A 20,965-nucleotide genomic window follows, 5' to 3' on the forward strand; every position below is an offset into this window, starting at 1 on the left:
TAGCTCGGTGTCTCATGATTTTTACATCTATTACCTAAAACCTGGTTGATTGTGTTCCATGTTTGTTTAATATTATTTTTGCTATCTTCAAATTTCTCGTTATAATAACTTTTCTTTTGTTTTCGTAGAATAGAAGGCAACTTATTTTTATAAATTTTATACTCCCTTTCATTTTGTTCAGTTTTATTTTTTAAGTAACTATCATACAGAGCATTTTTTCTATTGGATGCCATTACTAGACCCTTCGTCATCCAAGGCTTATTTTTACTCACTTTCTTTGGTGTGGACTTCACGACTGGACAGCAGGAATTATAAAGTTCTAACCATTTAAACAGAAATGCCCTGTATGAATCATTACAATTTTCAACATACACCCCTTCCCAGAAACATTTTGAAAGCTCATTCTTAAATGCTTGTATTCTTTCAGGTGTCCTTAATCTTGTTAATCCGAACAATGTTTTTTGTGTAATTTTATTTACAATCATACTTTGAATATTCACAAACACTGGAATTCAACATTACCAAAAAATAAAAAGTATATCCGATTATTCATTCCATCGTATGGGTTTTATACTGGTATCAGCGTACTTAAGGCTCCATTATCGGTATCATATCGGAAGTGAAAGTGTCTTACATACAGTGATAAGATTTCCATATGTTTTTGAGTTAATTAAATGACTTTGTGATTTTTACTTTATTTGTTAATGATTATTTTGACAATAAAACACAGAAAACAGGCTAACAGAAATATCAACAAAAACTTAATTTTGAACAACTTTTACATACATTTTTAAAGCAAAATAAAGTCAATAGAGCAAAATGGTAAATTGGTTATACTTGCATTGCACTTTTCTACCTTCAAGATACTCAAAGCGCTTTGACACTATTTCCACATTCACCCATTCACACACACATTCACATACTGATGGCGGGAGCTGCCATGCAAGGCCCTAACCACGACCCATCAGGAGCAAGAGTGAAGTGTCTTGCTCAAGGACACAACAGACGTGACTTGGTTGGTGGAAGGTGGGTATCGAACCAGGAACCCTCAGGTTGCTGGCACGGCCACTCTCCCAAACAACGCCACGCCGTCCCCAAATAACGCAACACATAAATAGATATTTGTGAAAAAAATAGCGATCTCATCAAACCCGTATAGAGTCGATATTGATACTACTCTTACTGTACTATTGATCTTATTGACATTTGGATCAATGAAAACATGTTGCTCCTGCAGCATCAGCTAGGGAGTCCAATCTTACAACTCATGATTGAAATCAATTTCACTTCTTGGGATGACGTTTGAATTCAGAATCAATTGTCAATTCAAACCGATTCAAACGCAACATCTTATTTAGCCTATACTAAAAACAAAAGTGTCTTCAATTGAACAATATTGAGGTCTAATACACCATATTTATCAATGAGAGCAAGTATCAGATAATTATAATTGCAGATGAATTATACATATAAAGCGTATTACAAAGTATTCAGTAACAAAAGTGTCCGCATCATTTAAACTACTGCGTAATTAGCTTAAGTTCATGAATTTTTAAAGCCATTGGGTGTGTAATTTTAAGGAAAATTACAAGTCTAAGTCGTAAGTCTATTCCCTCTGATTATTAATAAATAGGTACCGACCATTGTTCCGTTTGACTAAATTAATTTGTTCAAACTTTTCTAACATTACACAGTACAAAATAAGACAAGTATGTATGATTCCTGCTGATATCTTATCGGTTCAAAATCCTTATTGTCCAATATCCAGGCCCTATTATAAGTATCGTACCAGAAGTGAAAACGTTTTATCGATACACCACAAATATATGTTTTAATAAAACCTTTACATAACAGGTTACAAAAGCTCCACTTGGCTGCTGCTGATGTAAACAGTAAGGCTCGCCGACCTTTGACCTAGACCTACAATCCAATGTGACAGTTTCTATTAGGGGTGTGGGAAAAAATCGATTCAAATACGTTCTGCGATTCAGAATCGATTATCTTTTTTTTTTTTAACCGATTTTATTTTTTTATCAATCCAAAAAACCACTACACAGCAATGCCATAACAATGCAATCCAATTCCAAAACCAGACCTGACCCAGCAACACTCAGAACTGCAATAAACAGAGCAATTGAAAGGAGACACAAACACGACACAGAACAAACCAAAAGTAGTGAAACAAAAATAAATATTATCAACAACAGTATCAATATTAGTTATAAATTCAGCATAGCAGTGATTAAAAATCCCTCATTGACATTATCATTAAACATTTATAAAAAATAAAAATAAAGAACAATAGTGTCACAGTGGCTTACACTTGCATCGCATCTCATAAGCTTGACAACACACTGTGTCCAATGTTCTCACAAAGATAAAATAAGTCATATTTTTGGTTCGTTTAATAGTTAAAACAAATTTACATTATTGCAATGAGTTGACAAAACATTGTCCTTTATAATTATAAAAGCTTTTTAAAAAGATCTACTACTCTGCTAGCATGTCAGCAGACTGGGGTAGATCCTGCTGAAATCCTATGTATTGAATGAATACAGAATCGTTTTTAATCGAAAAAATATAGTTTTTGAATCGAGAATCGCGTTGAATCGAAAAAAATCGATATATTATCGGATCGCGACACCAAGAATCGATATTGAATCGAATCGTGGGACACCCAAAGATTCGCAGCCCTAGTTTCTATCATTCATGAACATGATGGGAAGTAAAAGAACAGCTTCAAAATCCAAAGCATACCACATCATAGAAGGTCTCCAGGGTGTTGCCTGAAGACGTGGCTGCTAATAATGATGTTAGCAGTTACCATGGTGACAACGTGAGTCACATTGCTACGCAGCATGCCAAGCAATGGGCACGGGGATGATGGTGAGCTCGTGGGCCACCTCCACTATAGAGGAAGTGATGTCAGCGATGACGACCTCCCCTGGTGCCGGGGGCGTTCTGTGGCTGCAGCTCTACATCTACAAGGACCGGCAGCTCACGCTCTCGCTGGTTCGCCGGGCGGAGCAGGCGGGCTATAAGGCCATCTTTGTTACCGTGGATACGCCGTACTTGGGGAGGAGACTAGATGACATGCGGAACTGCTTTAAACTGCCTTCGCATCTGAGGTAAGACTTCAAATGACCAACTATTGCAACAAGATACCATGCTCAAAATATGTGTGATTGTGTGTTTGTTTCCAGCTTGTCCAACTTCTCCACAGCCTCCTTGTCTTTCTCTGAGGGTGACTATGGGAGTGACAGTGGTTTGGCTGTGTACGTCGCAAAAGCAATAGATCCCACTCTCTGCTGGGATGACATTAACTGGCTCAAGAAACACACACACCTGCCAGTGATTGTGAAAGGAATCATCACTGGTACACACTCGCAATGCTCATAATTAATCACACTAATGAAGATGGATGTGAAGGATGTGTGTGTTCATTCTATGTGTGTGTTAAGGGGAAGATGCCGCACAAGCAGTGAAGCATGGCGTCGATGGCATCTTGGTGTCCAACCATGGTGCACGGCAACTGGATGGGGTTTCGGCCACGGTGCGTGTGTGTGTGTGTGTGTGTGTGTGTGTCTGTTGTTCCGTTAACAATGTTGTTAATGCCTATGTTGGTATCAGGTGATTTCTACTACCCTATCAGCAAAGAAAAAATACAACAATAATGTTCATGTAATGATGTTTATGTTCATACTGTATATATATATATACACACACACACATACATATATATATATATATATATATATAATTGCACGCTAAGACATATATGTTGTAACATGCATTATATATATATATATATATATACATATATATATATATATATATACAAACCCTGTTTCCATAGGAGTTGGGAAATTGTGTTAGATGTAAATATAAACAGAATACAATGATGTGCAAATCCTTTTCAACCCATATTCAATTGAATGCACTACAAAGACAAGATATTTGATGTTCTAACTCATAAACTTTATTTTTTTGCAAATAATAATTAACTTAGATTATCATGGCTGCAACACGTGCCAAAGTAGTTGGGAAAGGGCATGTTCACCACTGTGTTACATCACCTTTTCTTTTAACTCAATAAACGTTTGGGAACTGAGGAAACACATTTTTGAAGCTTTGAAAGTGGAATTCTTTCTCATTCTTGTTTTATGTAGAACTTTAGTCGTTCAACAGTCTGGGGTCTCCGCTGTCGTATTTTACGCTTCATAATGCACCACACATTATCGATGGGAGACAGGTCTGGACTGCAGGCGGGCCAGGAAAGTACCCGCACTCTTTTACTATGAGGCCACGTTGTTGTAACACGTGGCTTGGCATTGTCTTGCTGAAATAAACACGGGCGTCCATGATAACGTTGCTTGGATGACAACATATGTTGCTCCAAAACCTGTATGGACCATTCAGCATTAATGGTGCCTTCACAGATGTGTAAGTTACCCATGCCTTGGCCACTAATACACCCCTATACCATCACAGATGCTGGCTTTTGAACTTTGCGCCTATAACAATCCGGATGGTTATTTTCCTCTTTGTTACGGAGGACACCACGTCCACAGTTTCTAAATATAATTTGAAATGTGGACTCATCAGACCACAGAACACTTTTCCTCTTTGCATCAGTCCATCTTAGATGAGCTTGGGCCCAGCGAAGCCAGAGGCGTTCTTTGGTGTTGTTGATAAATGGGTTTTGCTTTGCATAGCAGAGTTTAAACTTGCACTTAAAGGTGTAGTAACCAACTGTAGTTACTGACAGTGGTTTTATGAAGTGTTCCTGAGCCCATGTGGTGGTATCATTTACACACTGATGTCGGTTTTTGATGCAGTACCGCCTGAGCAATCAAAAGTTTGTAATATCATCGCTTACCTGCAGTGATTTCTCCAGATTCGCTGAACCTTTAGATGATTTTACGGACCGTAGATGGTAAAATCCCTAAATTCCTTGCAATAGCTCTTTCAGAAGTGTTGTTCTTAAACTGTTCGACAATTTGCTTACAAATTGGTGACCCCATCCTTGTTTGTGAATAACTTAGCATTTCATGGAAGCTGCTTTTATACCCAATCATGGCACCCACCTGTTCCCAATTAGCCTGCACACCTGTGGGATGTTCCAAATAAGTGTTTGATGAGCATTCCTCAACTTTATCAGTATTTATTGCCACCTTTCCCAACTTATTTGTCACGTGTTGCGGGTATCAAATTCTAAAGTTAATGATTATTTGCCCCCAAAAAAATGTTTAGTAGTTTGAACATCAAATATGTTGTCTTTGTAGCATATTCAACTTATGGGTTAAAAATTATTTGCAAATCATTGTATTCCGTTTATATTTATATCTAACACAATTTCCCAACTCATATGGAAACGGGGTTACAAACGGGGTTTGTATATATGTATATATATATATATACATATATACACACACACATTTATACATATATACGTATATATGGTGTGCATGTATATATACATACATATACTGTATACACATTTATACATACATATACACATATATATTATATATATATACACATACATAATGCATGTTACAACATATATATATATGTGTGTATATATATATATATATATGTATACATATATATATATATATATATATATTGTGGGTATATATATATATATATATATATATATATATATATATATATATATATATATATACACATACATACATACATAATGCATGTTACAACATATATATATATATATATATATACATACAGTTACAGTATGTTGTAACTTGTAACGTGCAATTATATATACATATATATATACACATTTTTATATATAAAACATCATATATATATATACACACACATTAATACATATATACGGTGTGCGTGTTTATATATATATATATATATATATATATATATATATATATCTACACAGCATACATACATAATGAATGTTACAACATGCAATTATATATATATATATATATACACATATATATATATGTGTATATATATATATATATATATATATATACACATATAAATATATATATACACATATATATATATACAACCCCTATATTTGAGATATATATATATATATATATATATATATATATATCTCAAATATAGGGGTTAGAAATTACAGACATGTACATTAAGAAAGTATTGAGTTACATATGACACATATAGATGAATAAATATAGAGTAGATCCTTGCTATGAACAAAGGGATACAGTCCAAGAATGGTGAAAAAAAATAAAAAATAAAAAAGCAGTATTAATAAAAGAAAACAATTTTTGACACACCCTCCAAATGTTTTTATTTGCAGTAAAAGTGACTTTTAATTACTGGATTAGATTTAGCTCCGGAACTCACAAATGCTGAACTGTTATGTTTATGATGTTTTTGTAGGATTGGTATATATATATATATATATATATATATATATATATATATATATATATATATATATATATATATATATATATATATTTCTGCGTATATATATATGTGTACATATATATGTGTATATATATATATATGTTCATATATATACATACATACACACAAATTTATATATTTATATACATATATACATACACATATACACATACATACATATATACATATACATTTATATACATACACATACATATACATACACATATGTATATACCAGTGACGTGCAGTCAGGGGAGGCAGGTGAGGCAGTGCCTCACATGCCATCATGGAAAGAAAAAAAATGTAAAAAGAAAAAAATATATATTGAATTGTTATATGTATCCAGTGATTATACTTTATAAAGTTATTTTCCATTTAACTTCACCATTTTTAGATTATTTTTATTCAAAATCGCTGAATTTTCACATTTTCCGTTCAAAGACTGAGAAGAGACTTGCAGGTGAGTCAGCAGCCAGTTGAGCCTCACTATGGGTTGCGCAATGACTCGGCTAACTGATGGCTGCTGTGCAGTGAGACCATATTGAATATATATATATATGAATTCTATTTTACATTTCCATAGTTTAGTTAGCTGAGGTATATAATGTACAGTGTATTTTGTCAACAACTGTATGTGTGTAACGTATTTCTTGTACTGAGCAATCATAAAACGGCTGCGAAGACGCACTGTGTGAGGCACCTGTTCTCCCGCCTCATGGTGGTAGAGGGCGCTAGTGATCCCAGGGATCATTCTTGCGATTACTCGGCTGCAGAATAAGTGACAACAAGCTGCAGTTAGCAAGTCAAGTGCAGCGGCAGCAATCGTTTATTTTTTCCTCTCCCCTGGTCTTTTAAAATGGAGGATAACATATCTAAAATAAAACAGTTTTCCAAACTGGACTTTCAATCGAAGCAGGAGGTAATAATTAAAGGAAGACTAACGCCGAAGCTAAAAGGTTCGCTTCAGACAGTGATCTCCATCGAGACAGAGAGACTTTTAAAACTGAAGAAAGATAAGGAAGACTTCTATGAACAGGTTATCGATGCTTTTGTTCAGAAAGAGCGGCACATGGACTTCATTTATAAGTAAAGGTAAGACCATAATAACGGGGTTTTTTTATTAAATGTGCTTTTTTGTGTGCTACAGTTTGTATATGTAAAGAATGCTGGTATGAGCTTTTAAACATAACCTGTTAACTGCTGCCAATCAAATGGTGAATAAGATATTCTTTAGGGTTCATATGTTTATAAATCTGACTGTGATGAAGTCAGTGCCTCACCAGCCATGAACCTCACTGGTATATACACACATGTGTTTATACATATATATATATATATATATATATATATATATATATATATACATATACATATATACACATCTTCTTCCGCTTATCCAAATTCGGGTCGCGAGGGCAGCTACCTAAGCAGAGAAGCTCAAACTTGCCTCTCCCCAGCTACTTTGTCCAGCTCTTCTCGGGGGATCCCAAGGCGTTCCCAGGTTAGCTGGGAGAGTGTACATTCTGACCAGATGCCCGAACTACCTCATCTGGCTCCTTATGATGTAGAGCACTATATACATACAAAACACTTTTAAAAACTTAATTTGTACTTGCCCAATTTTTACATGTAAAATGTATTTTAAAGAAGAAAAACTAACTTTTAGAGAATAAATTGTGACGTCTTGGTGGTGGCATTGTGGTGACGAGTTATTCTCTCGTGGGTGCAGCGAAGATGGACACAGCGTGAGGTAGGAACAATGATTTATTTATACTAAGTAAAACAGACTAAGAACCAAAACCACTTGCTCGAAGGCACTAACAAACAAAACAGAAAGCGCTAGCATGAGCTAGGGACGAACAACTGAAATAGCATGGAAGCTAATGTACAAGAAGGTAGTTACCACAATGCTGGAAAGAGCGACGTCAACTGTAGCGTGAAGCAAACAAGAGTCCAAGAAAGAATCTCAAACAAAGGCGGTCTTAAATAGGGAGATAACTAATCAAGGGCAGGTGCGCGTGATCAAAGGAGAGACAGGTGACACTAAATGGGTAACTATGACAACGGAACAAAACCAGGAAGTGCCACAAAGAACCGAGGAAGACAAATACTAGACAGAATGTGATAACAAACAGAACCAAAACCAGAATATGCCATGATCCAAGACGTGGATCATGATATAAATATTGTATAAAAACAATACAATAGATTTTACAACAAACAACCACAGTAGTTTTATGAAGTAATATAATAATCAAGCGGTAGAAAATGGATGGATGGATGGATGGATGTGCAGCATTTACCTTGAAAAGTGGCAATTCTACAGAATGTCTTTTCAGCTACTTCTCTGTATTTCCATTGATAAATGTCCATCGTTGAGATATTACTTTAACGTCCCAGGCTGGGACAATCTCATTCTTTTTCAGAATGGTGCAGACTATTAAACTCTTGTCATGTTTTTTGATGACTCCTTTTCTATCATCCAATCATCAGCGGCGTGTTATTCTTACCACTGTCCTTTGAATTCACTTTCTTCCTTCCTTGTCCATTTCTAGCTATAAGCTGATGCTAGCAATGTTTTGGTCTGATCCCAAGCCAACTAATGGTGGGATGCTTGTAACTCAAAGCATAATAAATAGCCAACAGCATGCTCTTATCTCAAAACACTCTTATCTCAAAACACTCTTATTTGGGGCAGTCTTAAATTGAGGTACCACAGTGTATGAAAAACACCTACTTACCTACAATTGTCCTCAATACTGCTTATTTACTTGTACTGCTAATGTACCTCTGTCAATGTGTGTGTAGCTGGATGTGTTGGAAGAGGTTTCGGAAGCAGTGCAAGGACGCTGCGACGTCTACCTGGATGGCGGAGTGAGGCGAGGGACGGATGTCATAAAAGCGCTCGCTTTGGGAGCAAAGGCGGTTTTCATCGGCCGCCCTGTGCTGTGGGGCCTCGCCTGTGAGGTAAGGAAAGAAGAAGTAAATAAGATATCCACAATCTATACTCTACTATCAAGGCTCTTATTATTTCACCATTAGAAAATGGCAATATAGAATTATCAGTAGTTAAAGTTAAAGTACCAATGATTGTCACAAACACACTAGGTGTGGCAAAATGATTCCCTGCATTTGACCCATCAACCTTGATCACCCCCTGGGAGGTGAGGGGAGCGGTGGGCAGCAGCCGTGCCGCGCCCGGGAATCATTTTTGGTGATTTAACCCCCAATTCCAACCCTTAATGCTGAGTGCCAAGCAGGGAGGTGATGGGTCCCATTTTTGTAGTCTTTGGTATGACTCAGCCGGGGTTTGAACTCACAACCTACCGATTTCAGGGCGGACACTCTACCCACTAGGCCACTGAGTAGGTGAATCAGATATGAAGAAAAGGTAGGACTAAATAAGCTCTGCTTCTTCTTGTTCCTTTTTGGATGATGAATTGTGTTCATGTCAACAACGTTTGAAATAAACTAACCATTAGGAGAAAAGTGTATCAGTACTCGCCACGATTTTGTGCATATAAGCTGAAATATATACAGTATACATGTAAGTGTGGGTACCGAATTTGGTACTTTTAATATGGTTAATGACGAAAAAAAAAAAAAATGTCCCTAATTGCTAATCAGGGACAGGTCAGGGTGACAGTGCTCAAGCCAGAAGGGGGCTGAAGGCAAAAGGGAAGTCAAATGAAAATAAAAGCAACAGGATTTTGGGACATTGTTGCCCTTGTCCATGAATGTCAAGTTTTGAGGATGTTTGCAATACCCCATAAGGACAATGTGAAAAGGTTTTTAGAATAATTTAGAATTCCAGCGGCACAACCGGGCACTGATTAACATAAACTTAAGTGGTACCATATATTGATACCTTTGTTACATGTGACGGTTGCAGATTCGCTCATGCATTTGGCAAGAAAACAGCAATTTTCTTAAATTCTAAATTTGCTAGCTTGATTGGCATTAACGATTTTACATGGCGGTTTTAACACCTCCAAATTTGGTAATTAAAACTAGAACTAAGATGCACGTTACAATCAAAATTGCTGGTGTATAATAAATACAATACTTACAATATAAACACTTTGTACGGCAGAACAAAATATACATTCATCATAATGGCAAAAGACTACTTCCTGACTATGGCAATACACCTAGGACAACCTGAAATTAGTGAATAACTACAAATGACAATCAAAAGTGTAGAAAAGAAGATACAACATCTAGACAGCATAGTTGTTATCACCTCCATCCATCTTCTTCCGCTTATCCAAGGTCGGGTCGCGGGGGCAGCAGCCTAAGCAGGGAAGCCCAGACTTTCCTCCCCCCAGCAACTTCGTCCAGCTCTTCCCGGGGGATCCCGAGGCGTTCCCAGGCCAGCCGGGAGACATAGTCTTCCCAAAGTGTCCTGGGTCTTCTCCGTGGCCTCCTACCGATTGGACGTACTCTAAACACCTCCCTAGGGAAGCGTTACGGTGGCATTCTGACCAGATGCTCGAACCACCTCATCTGGCTCCTCTCGATGTGGAGGAGCAGGGGCTTTACTTTGAGCTCCCAACCAGATGACGGATCTTCTCACCCTTTCTCTAAGAGAGAGCCCTGCCACCCGGCGGAGGAAACTAATTTCGGCTGCTTGGACCCGTGATCTTGTCCTTTCGGTCAAAACCCAAAGCTCATGACCAAAGATGAGGATGGGAACGTAGATCGACCGGTAAATTGACAGCTTTGCCTACCGGCTCAGCTCCTTCTTCACCACAACGGATCGATACAGCGTCCGCATTACTGATCTGCCTGTCGATCTCACGGTCCACTCTTCCCTTACTCGTGAACAAGACTCCTAGGTACTTGAACTCCTCCACTTGGGGCAGGGTCTCCTCCCCAGCCCAGAGATGGCACTCCCCCCTTTTCCGGGCGAGAACCATGGACTCAGACTTGGAGGTGCTGATTCGCATCCCGGTCGCTTCACACTCGGCTCCAAACTGATCCAGTGAGAGCTGAAGATCCTGGCCAGATGAAGCTATCAGGATCACATCATCTGCAAAAAGCAGAGACCTAATCCTGCAGCCACCAAACCGGAACCCCTCAACGCCTTGACTGCGCCTAGAAATTCTGTCCATAAAAGTTATGAACAGAATCGGTGACGAAGGGCAGCCTTGGCGGAGTCCAACCCTCACTGGAAACATGTCCGACTTAAGGCCGGCAATGCGGATGTTACCAACTCATTGTTAAATTATGTTTTTATAAAACAAATTAAAATGTATTACTACACAAAATTTATACCACTGATTCCCAGGTATAGAACATTTATGCACTTATCCTTATATATATCAAATATTTATTTTCAAATGATGAGTGTCTGTAATCATCTGATTGGAACCTATTTCACATGTGTCCTGTGTGCAGGGTGAACAAGGTGTTATTCAGGTCCTGCAGCTTCTCAAAGACGAGCTGACACTAGCTATGGCCTTAGCAGGTACTCACGAGACGAAACACACTTGTTGCATACATTTATAATACAATTATTGTATACATTACTGACCATGTGTTTGCGTGCGCAGGTTGTAGGTCCTTATCGGAGGTGAGCAGGTCTCTGGTCAGAAGAGCGGAGGTCACATCCAGAATATAACATGGATCACCACACCAATAACTTCTAAGGGCTTCGAATTGCATCATTATTACATGTTATACAGTTGTTATAGTTGGCATTATTCTTTTAATCAAACATCATTGAATGTACATCTGAACTTCTTGACATATAAGAACTCAGCTTTGAATTGGTCACTCAGCAGCATTGTGACCAAAAAAATACAGTTTCAGAACAAACGTTTGATTTAAGTGAATTGAGCAAGTATAATAGGATATTCCATCTTACACTTGATATTGTATATTTCTTTGGATAAACTAGACAGCGACAAGGTGGACATTTGTACATTCAAAATGGCCGTTTGTGTGAGCCGTTCAATTAATAAATCAAAAGTAAACTACAGTAAAGCCTGATTATGTTGATGCCCCTCAGACTGGCTGACAGACAATATAGGCAGTTGTTGACATAACCAAAATCAAACCTAGCCAATAATTTGTGGCTTTAGACAGAGACATCAAGAGAATGGATGGTAATAAAGGATTTTTTTTACCTATCTATTTTTATGTTTTCATTTGCAGCACCAAGTTGGTATTATGTCTTGAAGACATTGACAGTCAAACATTTGTACATGCACACATCTTTTTTGTTAGTAAAGTGAAAATGTTTTGTTTTTTTATAGGTTCATTTTGCTAGTGGCTGTGGTAAAATCGAGGTTAATACTACCATGCTTTTATTGTGAAGCCTGTTTTGCACCAAAAAGGAAGTCATCGTGTACATGTTTTAATGTTGGGTAAGAGACAGTAGTTATGTTGCTATTGTTGTTTTACACTGCTTAGTGACAATGATAAAGTGTCAATGCAGTACGACACGTTAACATAAACATTGTCATGATCTGTGGTCTGGATCATGTTGTCTGTTATTTTCTGTTAGTTTTGGACTCTTTTAGTTCCCTGTTTATGCTCCCTTGTTTAATTACCATGGCGACTCATTAGTTTCACCTGCATCATGTGTTTGGATCACGCACCTGCTCTAATCAGAGACTATTATTTAAGCCTGTTTTTGCCAGTTAGTCGGCCTGGCGACATTACTCTGTATTTGTTCTGTACTGATTGTTTCATGCTCCTTTCATGCCACAGGTTCATGCATTTTTTCACCATAGTTCATGTTGTTCGCTTCATGCCGTGTCCAAGTAAGTTTTGCTTGTTCCACGCCATTGTTTATGCTGTTTGTTTCATGCCACAAGTTTTGTGTTTGTTCCACGGAAGCTGCGACCCCCCACAGTCGTGACAAACATGACCAATTTTGCTTGTAAATCTTTTGTCGCCAAAAGCTAACGGCTATATCGAAGTCGACTTAAGCGGGTACTTTTGAGTAACAAAAAAACAGTGGAAAAGGACTTGATGAATTGGTCAACTGTACTGATGTTAATACATAATTATTTTTGCATATCCATAAAATACCAAAATGGAGATGGCGATCACAATGTTCAAACATGTGAATTGAGCTTTGATATCTATGTCGTCAGTTTGAGTAGCTGGAAGAAGGGCACTGTTTGATTTCCAGTTTATTACACGACTAAACCACATATTGATACATAGGAGACAGTCTAAGAACTAATGTAATGTTTGCCAGCAGTTGAGCGTAGTTTGTCATAATGCTCATGGTCAGCCATCTATCACAGAGAAAATGGTCTGGAAGGCGTAAGTGTCTAATGTGTACGTTTCCACGTACTTTAAGACTACCACTTACGTATGCGCATGTTCTGAATCAAAACACTGGGATACAGTTAAATATCAATGTAAGACTTTGCCCTTATGTGGTTCGGACACTGGTTCACCAGGACTGGACCCTACACACACATCTGCACGTTTCTAAGAAATAGGGATTGGGAGAGCGGTGACAAAGCCAATCTAGTGTTTGGCTTAATTTCAGGTAGCAGGCGTTAGTAGGCTTCTTTGGTTTTCTACTTCTCATCGGTGGACATGTCTCCAACGGGGACACAGGCGTCAGATAGGATGGATAATGACGTGGATGAAGCTATTGGGTCCGTTAGCCCCTGGACTCCAGAGAACTGCAGGAAGACAGAGACAGAATGATTCATTATTAAATTACTATATTATATGATTTATGTAAATTCAGAGTTTTTGAAGGCATCAGCAATTCTGATTTAATGCTCATTAATGCCTTTTATAATGCCACTTAAAACAAATTTATTGCCCAAGTCCTACTCCAGATAGTTATTATATATGATCAAAAGCTAACAATTGTCTGTATGGACAACATCGTTAGCATTAGACAATGATAATTTTGAATAGTTGAAACGTTTACATTAACTGTTACTCTGTAGTGCAGTGTCACCAACCTTTTCTAGCCCAAGATCCCTGTTCTCAAGATCTACCCCTGCGTCAACAATGCTATATTTATATAATTTTGTTTGTTTTTGAAAGACAAAGCTTTTTGTAGTTTTTATTGGCTGATGTCAACATTTTTGCTTTTTCTCATTGTGTTTCTTGCTGCTTGTTTTCCAACTTTTGACAGTATTTTTTGTTTTTTGTAATGTGCTTAGGACCAATGACAAATGAGTCACAGGCCCCTGTGCCACAGTCACTGATATTAGTTTTTTTTTCTTAATATTTTCGCGATCAACTGGTAGGGCCCAAAGATTGACTGGCTGATTGCGATCGACGGGTTGGAGACTCCTGCTCTAGTACATTACAATACACTCACAAGACTGTTTAATGTGATTTTTTTCCTCCTGTTTTCATTTATTTTATACAGAAAAGTTACTTTGTTGGTCATGCCAAAGAAATGTCGCACTGTGAACTGCTGCCTGCTCTTAATGGGTGATTTGTCATCAGCTAATAGTATTTCTGATTTCACTGCATTGATGCCCATTCAGCAAAGTTTGGAAGTCTTTTCGCATAAGCTGCAGAGCGCTTCTCTGGGTTTACTAATGATGACGAAGAAAAGAAAAAGCTCAGGAAAACGCCCCTCGCCCTAAAAGACAAAATAAAACAATTTTTATCTAAATCTAAAAAAACTGTAATATGATGCTTTTGGGTTTTTTTGTATTTTATTTTGTTATCCCTTGCACAAGTTTCATGTTTCTTATGTTTCTTAATTCCCTCTGGTAGTTTTGTTTGAATTTATTAATGTGTGAAATTTATAGAGAAATATAATTTATATGTGCATATTTTGAAAATAATTATATAAACATGTTTACTTGTATGTTCTGATGGTTTGAATTTTGTGTGTCATGTTGTAGTTGAACTAAAGTAAGGTGGAAAAAAGTGCTGTGATTGGTCAGCTTGTTACGACATTATTTCCAGGGTTCACACAGCACACCCTCGCGATTGTCTTCTCCTACGGTTTTAAAGCAATGAGCACATTAAAAGTGATTATTTACAGCTCCTACATTAAAGTGAGTATCACTTCTACTTCTACACAGAAAAACGTATGGAAAAAAATTGCAAGTAGGTCCTGTCTGCTCATACCAAAACAAAGATTGTGGATGACTGACAAGACGCTTACTCTGTTCATGTGATTCCACTGTCGAATAAACGCGGTCAAGTGCTAAGAGCGATGAAAAGAGCAAGACCTCTGTATCTAGTTTGGAAGCCGAAAAACAAAAAAGAAACACACGGACATAGCAATTTTTCGATGACGGCAAAGTTATTAGGTTTATTTTTATTTATCGTTCCATGAATTGACTTATTAACTATCGGTCTCTGCGTACAATTGTATGAGTTTGTTTAATGCCTCTGGACATCGAATTTAATGCTACTACATGGGTAATGTTATTAATATAATACATTGATAATGTTATTATAATACATGGGTAATATTCTCATTGTACTACATGGATAATGTTATTATATTAATATATAAATAATGGTATTGTAGTATATGGGTAATATTCTCAATGTACTATATGGATAATGTTATTATATTGATACATGTATAATGGTATTATGATACATGGGTAATATTATCATTGTACTCCATGGGCAATGTTATGTGCAGCTGCTCTGTAACCAATCTAGGAATGTGCGCCTCGTTGCATGTGTGCTGTATACATGATGATATTGTCTCACGAGTAGCTTGTGTGCTGCTGTCGCCTCCGGGCTGTCCTCATCTTCTCAAAGCGAGCCTCCATCTCCTCGAGGACCTTGGGGGTGTAGCGCACCACCAACTTGACAGAACCCTGTGCAGCCTTCAACAATTCCACGGCCTTCTCGTGGTGCTCGCCCTCCACACTCTGCAGAGCCACAAACACACCGATTTAGTCTGTAATAGCACTACAAAGTGTCATGATCTACGTAACATGGTGTTCCTACCACTCCGTTGACAGACAGCAGCTGGTCCCCTCTCTTCAGCCCCCCCTGGCGGTCCGCCACCCCGCCAGGTATCACTCTGGAGATGTAGATGGGGGAGTTCTGCTCTTTGCCACCCATAATATTGAAGCCCAGTCCCTCATCTGTCTTGGGAAGCTCCACAACCCGTGGGTGGGCGTGGCCTTCGCTGGCTGCAAAGGCCGCCACAGTGGCCTGGTCAGGACCCATGATATGATTAGCAAAAATTATTCTATATAATGTATGTACAGTATATTTTGTTGGAGTAATAATTTGTTAAAATGGTTGACGCGTCCAGAAGGTCAACAGATAGTTGTGCTATTACAAAAAAAGCCTTTTTGATCTGTTGTTTGGACGTCTTAATAAAAGCTATCAATAAGATTTATACTAGTTAGTATGTACTGTAGTACCTTGGCTGTTGCCTGCGCTCGCACCTCTGGTCCTCCGACAATTTCTAGAGTGTCATACAGCTGCTCATATACCTGAAGGGAAACAGAGAAAATTCACAGTGTAAAAGGATATTTCCGTGAAAAAATAAGGGGTTTTAACTTCCATCGCAAATTGCTGTTAAATCGGTATAAAAAAAAAAGTTATGCCATGAATCAACTGGGACTCAAGCTCAAAATTCTTGTTTCACAAGTGAGCGTCATAACCACTGAGCTATCCATTCTGAAGTATTACATGAGGAGGCAAATCCTTGATGACAGTTTTACTGTGGGGGTTAAATCACCAAAAATGATTCCCGGGCGCGACCACCGTTGCTGCCCAGTGTGTGATAATCATTGGTACTTTAATTTTCTACAAATTAGAAAAGTTCCGTAGTTTAGTTTTATTTAACATATAAAATACATTGTTGTAAATTATCAGTGCAGAGCTTCTTACTTATAAATACTATAAATAGTAAAATTTGTCTATAAAATTGTTGTAAGTACACCTCTGTATAATGTTGTATCCTTATTAACATAAATAAAAAGAAAAAAAAAAGAGAAAAGAAGGAAATATAGATTAACTTACAACAAAGAATACCTTTATTAACATTGTTTTTAAAATTTAAAGTGTGTCAATTTGCCCAAAATAATTTTTGGGGAATATGTACATAAATTAGAAACACTTTTTGATCAAAATAAACCAATTGATACAAAAAAAAATTAAATCAAATAAACTCAATAAATAAAACAACATTTAAATTGATCAGTAACAATAAATCAGGAACCCGATATTTAAAACTATTTAACCTACAAAACAAAAATGATAAAATATCCATCCATCCATGCATTTTCTGCCGCTTATTTCCTTTGGGGTCGTGGGGGGCGCTGGTGCCTATCTCAGCTACAATCGGGCGGAAGGCGGTGTACGGCCTGGACAAGTTGCCACCTCCTCGCAGAATGATAAAATAGGCTTTGACAATTTTTTAAAATCAAAATGAGGAAGTCAGGATAAATGGCTATACTGCATGATACTGATAAAGCATGTTCCCCCGTGCCACCCCCTGGCATCGCACTGCGCCAAATAAGGGTGCACGTCCCACTATTTGAGAGGGACTGTATGAGTGTGATGGTCAGCACGGTGAAACAGGGGTTAGTGCGTCTGCCTCACAATACGAAGGTCCTGAGTAGTCAGGGTTCAATCCCGGGCTCGGGATCTTTCTGTGTGGAGTTTGCATGTTCTCCCCGTGGCTGCGTCGGTTCCCTCTTGGAACTCCGGCTTCCTCCCACCTCCAAAGACATGCACCTGGGGATAGGTTGATTGGCAACACTAAATTGGCCCTAGTGTGTGAATGTGAGTGTGAATGTTGTCTGTCTATTTGTGTTGGCCCTGCGATGAGTTGGTGACTTGTTCAGGGTGTAAACTGCCTTCCGCTTGATTGTAGCAGAGATAGGCACCAGCGCCGCCCGCGACACCAAAAGGGAATAAGCGGTAGAAAATGGATACATAGATGGATGTATTAGTGTGACACTGCTTATGCTTCTAATAGGAAATGAAAAGTGCCTACAGTAGATATTTATGTTTCATTCAATTTGATCTATTGATTTTGCATTGGTTAGAATATAGATTGAGAATATTCTGCTTTAATTTTCATCATAACACTACAACTAGTGGTAATAATAGGTTTATGAATCAGTTCCACAATGGGTGCCCTTTTTTGTCTTGAGCATCTACCCCCCTAAATGTCTATGCATGTGCCTGAAGAGGAAAAAGCCACAAAAATCTAAACAACATCCCATTCGTCTATTGATTGACATACACAGCAACCAAAGGTCTTGTGAGATGAGCGTATATGTATATATATATATATATACATATAATGTCCATATGTGTGAATGTGTGTATATATATATATATATATATATATATATATATATACATATAATGTCCATATGTGTGAATGTGTATATATGTTTATATATATATATATATATATATATATATATATATATACAAAAACATATATACACATTGGACATTATATGTATATATATATATATATATTTGTGTGTGTATATATATATATATTTATTATTTGGTCTTACACAAATAATAAATGAACCGACGCATCGCAGCGGTAATACGATAGACCTAGTGCTTGTCAGAGGTATCACCGTTTCCAAAGTTATGATACTCCCGTATACTAAAGTAATGTCCGATCATTACCTTATAAAATTCGAAGTTCAGACTCATGTTCGGCAAGCTAATAATAATAATAACTGCTATAGCAGCCGCAACATTAATGCTGCCACAACGACGACTCTTGCGGACCTACTGCCCTCGGTAATGGCACCGTTCCCAAAGTATGTGGGCTCTATTGATAACCTCACTAACAACTTTAACAACGCCCTGCGCGAAACCATTGATAGTATAGCACCGCTTAAGTTAAAAAAGGCTCCAAAAAGGCGTACGCCATGGTTTACTGAAGAAACTAGAGCTCAGAAATTATTATGTAGAAAGCTGGAACGCAAATGGCGCACGACTAAACTTGAGGTGCACCATCAAGCATGGAGTGATAGTTTAATAACTTATAAACGCATGCTTACCTTAGCTAAAACTAATTATTAGTCAAATCTCATCCGCATTAATAAAAACGATCCAAAATTTTTGTTTAGTACGGTAGCATCGCTAACCCAACAAGGGACTCCTTCCAGTAGCTCCACCCATTCGGCAGATGACTTTATGAAGTTCTTTAATAAGAAAATTGAACTTATTAGAAAGGAGATTAAAGACAATGCGTCCCAGCTACAACTGGGTTATAGTAACACAGATACGACTTTATATACGGCGGATACTGCAAATATCCAAAATAGTTTCTCTCGTTTCGATGAAATAACATTAGAAGGATTGTTACAACGTGTAAATGGAATAAAACAAACAACATGTTTACTTGACCCACTTCCTGGGAAACTTATCAAGGAGCTTTTTGTATTATTAGGTCCACCAGTGCTAAATATTATAAACTTATCGCTTTCCTCTGGCACTGTTCCCCTAGCATTCAAAAAAGCGGTTATTCATCCTCTCCTTAAAAGACCTAACCTCGATCCTGACCTCATGGTAAACTACCGACCGGTGTCTCACCTTCCCTTTATTTCGAAAATCCTCGAAAAAATTGTTGCAGAGCAACTAAATGAACACTTAGCGTTTAACAATCTATGTGAAACCTTTCAATCCGGTTTCAGGGCAAATCACTCGACTGAGACAGCCCTCGCAAAATTGACTAATGATCTATTGCTAACGATGGACTCTGATGCGTGATCTATGTTGCTGCTCCTCGATCTTAGCGCTGCTTTCGATACCGTCGATCATAATATTTTATTAGAGCGTATCAATACACGAATTGGTATGTCAGACTCAGCCCTGTCATGGTTTAACTCTTATCTTACTGATAGGATGCAGTGCGTCTCCCATAACAGTGTGACCTCGGACTATGTTAAGGTAACGTGTGGAGTTCCCCAGGGTTCGGTCCTTGGCCCTGTACTCTTCAGCATCTACATGCTGCCGCTGGGTGACGTCATACGCAAATACGGTATTAGCTTTCACTGTTATACTGATGACACCCAACTCTACATGCCCCTAAAGCTGACCAACACGCCAGACTGTAGTCAGTTGGAAGCGTGTCTTAATGAAATTAAACAATGGATGTCCGCTAACTTTTTGCAACTTAATGCAACGGAAATGCTGATTATCGGTCCTGCTAGACACGACCTCTATTTAATAATACAACTTTAACATTTGACAACCAAATAATAAAACAAGGTGACTCTGTAAAAAATCTGGGTATTATCTTCGACCCAACTCTCTCCTTTGAGTCACACATTAAAAGCGTTACTAAAACGGCCTTCTTTCATCTCCGTAATATCGCTAAAATTCGCTCCATTTTGTCCACTAAAGACGCAGAGATCATTATCCATGCGTTTGTTACGTCTCGTCTCGATTACTGTAACGTATTATTTTCGGGTCTCCCCATGTCTAGCATTAAAAGATTACAGTTGGTACAAAATGCGGCTGCTAGACTTTTGACAAGAACAAGAATGTTTGATCATATTACGCCTGTGCTGGCTCACCTGCACTGGCTTCCTGTGCACTTAAGATGTGACTTTAAGGTTTTACTACT

General features: G+C 37.9%; 2 protein-coding genes across 2 annotated transcripts in view; one reads left to right on the forward strand and one right to left on the reverse strand.

The window, feature by feature from the left end:
* The window catches only part of hao1 (hydroxyacid oxidase (glycolate oxidase) 1), a 27,268-nt gene extending 12,026 nt beyond the window's left edge, over positions 1–15,242 (forward strand). The window contains exons 3-8 of the mRNA XM_061884207.1: positions 2,858–3,128; positions 3,204–3,376; positions 3,462–3,553; positions 9,238–9,396; positions 11,830–11,899; positions 11,985–15,242. Of these exons, the coding sequence (XP_061740191.1) occupies positions 2,858–3,128; positions 3,204–3,376; positions 3,462–3,553; positions 9,238–9,396; positions 11,830–11,899; positions 11,985–12,052 (833 nt within the window). The 3' untranslated portion in view covers positions 12,053–15,242. The remainder of the gene's footprint in view (positions 1–2,857; positions 3,129–3,203; positions 3,377–3,461; positions 3,554–9,237; positions 9,397–11,829; positions 11,900–11,984) is intronic.
* lin7b (lin-7 homolog B (C. elegans)) overlaps positions 13,558–20,965 on the reverse strand; it is a 19,564-nt gene continuing 12,156 nt past the window's right edge. Inside the window, exons 4-7 of the mRNA XM_061884211.1 lie at positions 16,773–16,844; positions 16,348–16,557; positions 16,105–16,268; positions 13,558–14,081 (exon numbers count right to left, since the gene is read on the reverse strand). Coding sequence (XP_061740195.1) covers positions 14,060–14,081; positions 16,105–16,268; positions 16,348–16,557; positions 16,773–16,844 — 468 coding nt within the window. The 3' untranslated portion in view covers positions 13,558–14,059. The remainder of the gene's footprint in view (positions 14,082–16,104; positions 16,269–16,347; positions 16,558–16,772; positions 16,845–20,965) is intronic.

This window comes from Nerophis ophidion, linkage group LG23 (genome assembly GCF_033978795.1).
Source record: "Nerophis ophidion isolate RoL-2023_Sa linkage group LG23, RoL_Noph_v1.0, whole genome shotgun sequence".
In the NCBI taxonomy this organism is placed as follows: Eukaryota; Metazoa; Chordata; class Actinopteri; order Syngnathiformes; family Syngnathidae; genus Nerophis; species Nerophis ophidion.